Raw genomic sequence first — 8451 nt, forward strand, 5'->3', positions numbered from 1 at the left:
GATCACACAGGCTGATATGTTGTTCCATGTGGGCTTTGTTGCTTCTGAGCTAGATGGCCGCTTGTTTACCTTCAAGCTTTTAAGACCCCAGATAATGGAACTTTTCACAAACTTTTTAAAACCCCGCCTGGGTGTATATGTTTATGACCTCGATCAAGAAACAAGACATTACCAGTAACCCGAAAGACTCCAGGTCTTCTCTTTTCTTTACTTCCTGCCCCACTAAGGATAAACATTATCCAAATTTGCAACAGGATAGTTTGGGTTGTTGTTATACTTTATATGAATGGAATTATATATTATGTACTCTTTTGCGCATGACTTGAAATTAAAGTTTTGTTGTTGTTTACGTAATAAACAATAAACTGGATTTGGCCTGAACTGTTAGCTAAAAGTCTAAACATTATCTTAGAATTATTTTTTAACAGTTTTATTGGCACCTAATTTATATAGCATACACTTCAGTATCTTAGAATTCTTAATGCTGTCTAAATATTACTCAAAATCAGACAATTTTTTTGTTTTGTTTATTTTTTATTAAGTACTTTTATTGGGGGCTCTTACATCTCTTATCACAATCCATACATTCATCCATTGTGTCAAGCACATTTGAATATATGTTGCATCATCATTTCAAAGCATTTTCTTTCTACTTGAGCCATTGAGATTGGTTCCTCATTTTTCCTCCCCCTCACCCTCTTGCCCTCATGAACCCTTGATGAATTATAGATTATTATTTTCATATCTTACATCGTCCTTTGTCACCCCTCACCCACTTTTCTGTTGTTCTTTCCCCTGGGAGGGGAAAGATATGTCGATCCTTGTGATCGACTCCCACTTTCTCCCCCCACCTTCCCCTTATCCTCCTAGTTTCTCAGTTCTCATTGTTGACCCTGAGGGGTTTATCCTGGATTCCCTATGTTGAGGGCTCTATCTGTAGCAGTGTGCATGCTCTGGTCTAGTCCGATTTGGAAATTAGACAATTGTTACTGAGTTGTGTTTTATGGGATATTAAAAGAAAGTAACTTATTAAATCCACTTTAACTGCATAATTTTCTCCCTATCTCTTTACAAATTAATAGCATACACATGCTTTGCTGTTATTTTATCACTTCAGCAAAAATGGTAATAATGTATTTTATATTTGTTAATGCTGCAGTGGCATTTTAAATTATTTTTTGTTCTCTTCACAGACGTGGGCACTGCACTCTCTGTCATTGATAATTGATTCTGCTGGTCCTCTCTATTATGTGCACGTGGAGCCTACCCTTTCTCTTATCATAATGTTGTTGTTAAATGTGCCTCCTACTCATGCTGAGGTTCACCAAAGTCTTGGTCGCTGCTTGAATGCCCTTATTACTACATTGGGTCCAGAGCTACAAGGTATTTATAGGTGTTTTTTGTGGTGCCTTACATTAAAAATACAAACCCCAAAGTACTTTATACTTAATATTTTACAGCCCTCCTTGCTTTATTATGACATGTATTAATCTGGTAGGCGTGGCTCTGCTGCTATGAAAGAACATTATTGGAAGATTTGCCTTATCACCAACCCCTATAGTTTGTGTAAACAGTGTCCAGTCTCTTAAGAGTTTAATATGTACAACTCAGCGATTCATGTATTATGGTTCATAGATGGCCTATACTCATATAACTTCCTTTTTAAAATAGTATTTTAAATTTTATACCATTGGCTAAGCTAATAACACTATCAGTGCATGGTGGATACATTTGGGCTGTTAACTGCAGCTCCACAGAGGAAATGTGAGACTTTCTTTCTATTCCTGTAAAAACTTGCAGGCTTGGAGATTCACATGGAAAGTTCTGCCCTGCCCTATAGGATCACTATAAGTCAACAGTGACTTGATGGCAATGGAAGTGATGCCCCAGGGGGATGGTTTATAATACTTTCCAACATAAAAATGACAATGTTGTCTCTAAGGTGAACCAGAAGCATATATAAACCATAGATGCAAGAATTGATTTTGGGCTCATACTTAATTCTAGCCCCAATTTAAGAACAATTAACTTCTTATGACATGGCCCTGCTTGTTGTTCAACCTCCTGAAGAGATCATTGAAGATATGGGTGCTATAGCAAATTGTGGTGGAGAAACTAGATGATGCCTGACTGTCTAAAAGGATTGCCTCAGAGGTCTTAAAGGTTTGTTTTCAAACAAGCAGCCATCTAAGTGAGGCATTAATAACTAAGTTCAAATGGAAGAAGCTTACCAGCCTGTGTGATCCAAGGATTGTAAATAATATAATCCAAATCTAAAAGAGGGAATCCCATCAGAGCTTCCATTGTAAACACTTGTATTACAGAAGGTTGTGGAAGCCTAAAATCCATTTGCTTGGTCCATACTTGGATTTAGCCTCTGGGTAAATCCTCTCCAATCACAGTTGAGGGATGTGAATAGCTGTGTTTTCAGACAAAGAGCATTATAAAGTTGATCATGGAAGATATAGTTAGTTAAAAATGTAATATCTTACTATTTGATCTCCCTTTAGACCTCTATCAATTTAAAAGCTGTATCAATTAAAAAAAAAGTCAAGTGGAAATGCATGTGGATTAAGCCTCTGGTAAATCCTCTCTGACCGTGAACCAGTGATGTGAATAGCCTTGCTAACATGCAGAATGTATTGGAAAGTGGATTGTTACTGATTCAGTTGGGTTAAAATTTAGCACCCTATCATTTGATCTTCTTTATGATCCATTTAAATTTGCTTTAGTTTTTAATATTTCCTGCTTTCCATTGAAATTTTTATGTCTTTTATTTTGTTATTCTTGTTAGGTTTGTTGTTTATTTTTATTTTTCTGTATATGAAATTCAAGATAGGTAAATCTATAGAGGAACTGAAAAATGTTCTAAAACTGTACAACTTTATACAACTTTTCTTGATGTGATTGAACTGTTGAATTGTATGATGTGTTAATTATATGCCAATAAAACGGTTGGAGAGAAAAAAGAATACATACATAAAAATTCATTCTGTGCTAGTACTAGAACCATAACTTCTTAATGAAGTGAAGTGAAGCAAATGGCTTATTCAGTTATATGGGTAGAGTGTTGAGAGAAATGTTGGCCCTAAATGATGACATAAGAGAACACAGAAACTTGGAAACTTATTTTCAGGTCCACTGTTAACTAATTGGGTGACCTTGGAAATACCCTTTTATTCTTCCTCTATAAAATGAGGGAAAATTTTTAAAGTTTTTGTGGTTGGCACATGATAATTACTTAGTATGTTATGTTAAGCGATTGTATACGTGTAGTGTAGTATGTTTTTCTCTTACTTAGAAAAGATGAGTACCATACCTGTAATGATTATATACTTACAAGTCCGACAGTTGTTTCCCTAAAGAATTAAAATGACAAACATGAGTAAAGCAGTTTAAAGTATGCTAAGTGCCTTTTAAGAAATAATTGACTAAGCCCCCATATACAAATATTCCTATCTCCAAATTATAGAGTACACAATTTCAACACATGAAAGTAGCTCACAAAGAATATAAGCAGGGCTGAGTTTATTATATGGGATCATGCAGTGTTTTGTTCTGTTGTGCACACTGACTCGGTGGCACCTAACAAATAAGCAAGCTTATTAACAATATCTAATTCCACATTTTATTAAAATTTGATATAATCTTCAAATAGCTGTGTTTCTCTTTGTTTAATGACTTACAGTGAAGCAAATGTTTCAAATTAAGAATAATGAAGTCTAATAATGTCAACTAGACTAAGAAATTTTACTTTATATATTCTTTTATAACTCAAAACAGTTCCATGTCCAGTACACCTTTGGTAAAAGACCAAAAACTGGTACGTTCTAGAAAGGAACCAGAGTATATATTCTTAAGCTTAAAATTGAAAATAAAATTTAAAACTTACTTATATAAAGAATCATAATTTATAGGGAAATTACCAAAAGCTTTTTGCTTTTATTTTAGGCAACAGTAATTCACTTTCTACCCTAAGAACTTCCTGCCTCTTGGGTTGTGCAGTGATGCAAGATAACCCAGACTGCCTTGTTCAAGCTCAAGCCATCTCTTGCCTTCAACAGCTTCACATGTTTGCCCCACGACATGTCAACTTATCTAGCCTAGTCAGATGCCTTTGTGTGAGTACAAAATTGTTAAATATCATTTTCATTTAAATTTACACTTATTCTAATGCTCATTTTCATTTTTCTCTAGACTGCATAAGGTTATATGTGATAGAGAGAGAGAGAGAGAGAGAGAGAGATTCCCCCACTCCCCCCAGCTCTAGTTTCTTGGTGGGAAGGGGTGGGGAACTTAGGGAAACTTTCATCCAATCACTTCTTAAATCTCCCATGTATTTATTTATTTATTTTTCTTCTATCAATGGTGAACTAAGCACTTAGTATTTGGATAAGCATAATAAGTAATCTTACTTATTTTGATAGTTATATAAGGCCTCTTTAAAAAGTGGCTGCAAACATTTTGTTTTTTATTGTTTAGATCTGGGTCACAAATGTATTAAACAAAAGAAAAGAGTTTTACCTTTACCCCACCTCTCAAGGTCTTCCCACAGGAATCTTACTCTATATTTAAAAAACCAATTGCTGAAAAATTTTCCATTTAAATTTGCATGTTGACCTAGCATTTGCTCTTCATTTAAACATAGTGGTATTTCCAATGTTTTTCTTTATTTTTAATATAAACTTTCTACTGTATCTTTAAATTTTCTCCTTTAAGTGGTACATAGGTCCAGTTGTTAAATAAAGTGTACTGAGGAATGAAGATCAGCACTAGCTGCTAACTCATGATGAATAAGACCTGATCTTAAAAAAAACCAAAACCCCGATCTCGTTACCTTGTTTATCCCTTCTTAAAATAAAAACAAAAGCTGTGTTCAGATTTTTTTTTCTGGTTCTATCCAGAGCAAGTGACAAAATATGAGTAACAATTACAATTACTACTCATGTTACTCATTATATTTTGTTAGATTAGTTTTTTCTTCACTCAGAAATCATATATTCAAATCATCCTAATAGTCTTATTTTGGCAGTAAGACTTCTGTAATTTTATTAGATTGGATTTATTATATTATTTCTCATAATAAAAGGAACTGTAATAGTATTGTTGGGTAAGCATTGGACTTCTAACCATAAGGTCAGTGGTTCAAACCCGCCAATCATCTAGGAGTATGATGAATCAGGTATCTGTCTGTTCCCTTAAACATTTATAGCTTCAAAAACTCTGTATACCATCATTGAGTCAGAATCAACTTGTTCGTTTTGGATATATAGTAATCAAATTGATTTTGCTTTCCTATTTAACAGCTTTTTGACCAGATTTTCTTTTCTCTGGAGAATTCAATAATTAAGCATAAAGTCTTCATTATCATTGAAGCCCTTCAAATATTCAGAATACATTTCATCATAAGGAAGAACTCTTACTGAGAAAAGTTATTCTTCTAACTGCATGCTATTTAACTTCCGCTCTGAACTTGGCCTTAGGTACTAGAAATTCTGAGTACTCTCAGTTTTAAAACGTGGCCTCCCAGACTGAAGAATCTATAATTAACTTTGGGATGAGGTAAACTATTAACTTTGTCCCTTGCTAGACACCTGTTCATGTGAATGCAACTCGGGACACTTTCCCCACACTCAGTTCTATTTGATCTGGGTTATTTTAAAACTGAGGCTAAATCATATTTCAGAGGGAAACTTAATTACACAAATGTACACATTTTATTATTGTGTCGTTTATCTTGGAGTTCTTGAAATGACAATTTTCAAGATCTTAGTTCAACTCCTATTTTGTAAGTTAAAAATAAAGTATTTATGGCATGTTTTCTAGCTGAAGCGAAGCCAATTTGTATAATAGCTCTACCAACATTTATACTTGAATGCTTAGCTGACTGTTGTCAAAGTCGTCCTAGTATTTATTTTTTTGGTTTTGTCATGACCAGTCTGTCATTTGTTTTTGTGCAGGAGATCTTGTTGGATAATTCTGTGTTGGTAGGTCCCCGACCCTCAATTCCTAACTTTTTTTTTTTGAGGTTTGCAGTGCTGTTTCATTTTCTTTTGTTTTTAAATTATTGGTTGGTTTGTAGATGTTCTTGGTTTCCCCTGCATCATTTTCTTCAACTAACCATTAATGCAAAATCCAGTGTGTGTAGCATGTTAACTTAGTGTTTATTTATAACAGTAAGCAACTCCTAACCTTCTCCAGCTGGTGCACGCCCTTCTTGCACTAATTTTGCTGTTTGATTTAATATTTTCATTTCAGAAAAGAATTGACATTTCAGTTTACTTCAAGTACTTTATTTTGCCTGCTTTGTTTTTGTTTGTTTGTTGTTGTTTTGCCTCAACCTATTCTCTTCCTCTTTCCCAATATAAATGCTGAAGAATGATATGGTGATATTAAGCCTTCCATTTTACTTTTTTGGCCTGCATTCGGTCTTTTTTCAACCAAATGAAAGAATATTTTTAAGCATGTGTGTTCTGGAAGACTGTTTAACCAGCTTGAATAAATGATACATCTGCCTTGTATTACTTGCTTGCAAATCCCCAGTTAGAATAACTAATAGATTCATTAACTTTAAAAAACAATTATCTTGCAGAGTGCCTTTTTTTCATTGTTGTTAAATGCAGTATTAATCTCAGGCATGAATAAACAATATTTTTAATATTTTAACTTCTCTGAAATGACATTGCCTTGAGACTTTTTTGTTAAGGGCTTTGTTCTTTCTTGAGTTATGGTAACAGCTTATGGGTGTAGTAGAACACATGTACAAAGCAGTGTCCATTCATATGTTTCACTGATAATATAAATCACAAAATCCTTTGTTTTATAATGAAATGTAGAATTTGTTCTCATTGCACATATTGCTTCTTATATTAAACTAGCTTCCACCACACATCTCTTTTCTCCCTCTCAGAATTTAAGGAATTGCCTTCTTTACAACAAATCAACAACTTCAATCCTGTAGTGAGCACATATACCAAAGATCATAAAGAAGAATTCTGACATTAATTCTCAAAGTTTGCTCCGAAAATTACTATCAAAGGACACTTGTTAATTATTGAATACCACACCAAAACAATTCCTTCATAGCTATAACACATATATTAAAAACTCTAGGCTTGATCCCACCCAAAGATTTGTATCCAAACCTTTGATTGCTCACTTGAAGTCTGTCATCAATTTGATCAGTTTATCAAATAGGAACCTATTAAGGTTCACGTAGTTTAAATACATCTATGTAAAAACATATTGAGCCTGCCATCTTGAACAGAAATATTCCATATCTCAAAGAAGTATATACAGTACATATGTACTATACATATATCTACTAAAGGTACATATATATAATTTACTGTTATAAAATGCTTTCTGCATTTCCTTGACATTTGCTTATTTGACATGTCATCTGAATAAAATAATATTAATAGAGTAAATTAATAACAACTAAGATGTATTACCAATTACTATTTACCATAAATTATACTAAATATTTCGCACATTACCTTGTTTTATTTTCACACCAGCCCTATTATATAAAGGGCTGATTTCCATTTCACAAATGAAGTTAAGGCACAGATAGGTTAAATAACTTGCCAAAGATCATACAGCTACTTAAGTGTTGGATCTAGAAGACAAATTGAGACAATTTGAATTCAAGGCCTCTATTTTGGCCAAAATATTGTACTGCCTATATAATTTTGAATAAATTTCTACTTAGAGATTCATAAAATTGTTATAATACCTCTGTATTGCACACATAAACTGCAGATGAAATCTTTCATGCTTGTTACTTTTATTCTCATAAATTCAGTGTTGTCTAACACCAAAGAGGCTCCTTGCTTGTTTTTTTAATATTAATAAATATTGCATAACATAATACATGCATAACTCATTAGGCTATTTCTAAGTTATAAAATAATAAATATATGATTACATTCATAGAATAGTTGGAAGAAATTTCTGTGTGCTTCATATCTTGCATTCTGACTTGTGATGGGGCTGGACAGGATAAGGAAGGGGTCTAGTGAAAATTATCTTTTAAACTTATTGTCATCCAGGACTTTAGATATTTTATTCCCCCAAATGATATTTTTCAGGTGAATCTCTGTAGTCCCTACTTGCTACTGAGAAGAGCAGTGCTAGCTTGTTTGCGTCAACTTGTTCAGAGAGAAGCAGTTGAAGTTTCAGAACATGCTGTTTTGCTTGCTAAAGATAATAAAGAGGTGTTGACTCCAGGTAATTCTTCTTACTAAAATTGTATCCAATTCAAATCATTGTATTCTTATCTTTTGGGGTGTGGGGTGTGGGAGCTTTAAGAATTTGTTATTTAAATATCTCAAACTCATTACAATTATTATTCCAACCAATGATGTTACTTGTTGATTTAAAGCAATGGCCCTAAAACTAAAGTCCTTGAACCAGCAGTGTCTACATCACCAGCAATGTCTAACAGGC

General features: G+C 33.5%; 1 protein-coding gene across 1 annotated transcript in view; it reads left to right on the forward strand.

Annotated features, from left to right (window-relative positions):
• The window catches only part of HEATR5A (HEAT repeat containing 5A), a 151049-nt gene that overhangs the window by 91749 nt on the left and 50849 nt on the right, over window positions 1–8451 (forward strand). Inside the window, exons 19-21 of the mRNA XM_045287650.1 lie at window positions 1194–1383; window positions 3952–4121; window positions 8094–8232. Of these exons, the coding sequence (XP_045143585.1) occupies window positions 1194–1383; window positions 3952–4121; window positions 8094–8232 (499 nt within the window). The remainder of the gene's footprint in view (window positions 1–1193; window positions 1384–3951; window positions 4122–8093; window positions 8233–8451) is intronic.

This window comes from Echinops telfairi, unplaced genomic scaffold (assembly GCF_000313985.2).
Source record: "Echinops telfairi isolate 266 unplaced genomic scaffold, ASM31398v2 ScPeMD7_18;HRSCAF=68, whole genome shotgun sequence".
Classification (NCBI taxonomy): Eukaryota; Metazoa; Chordata; class Mammalia; order Afrosoricida; family Tenrecidae; genus Echinops; species Echinops telfairi.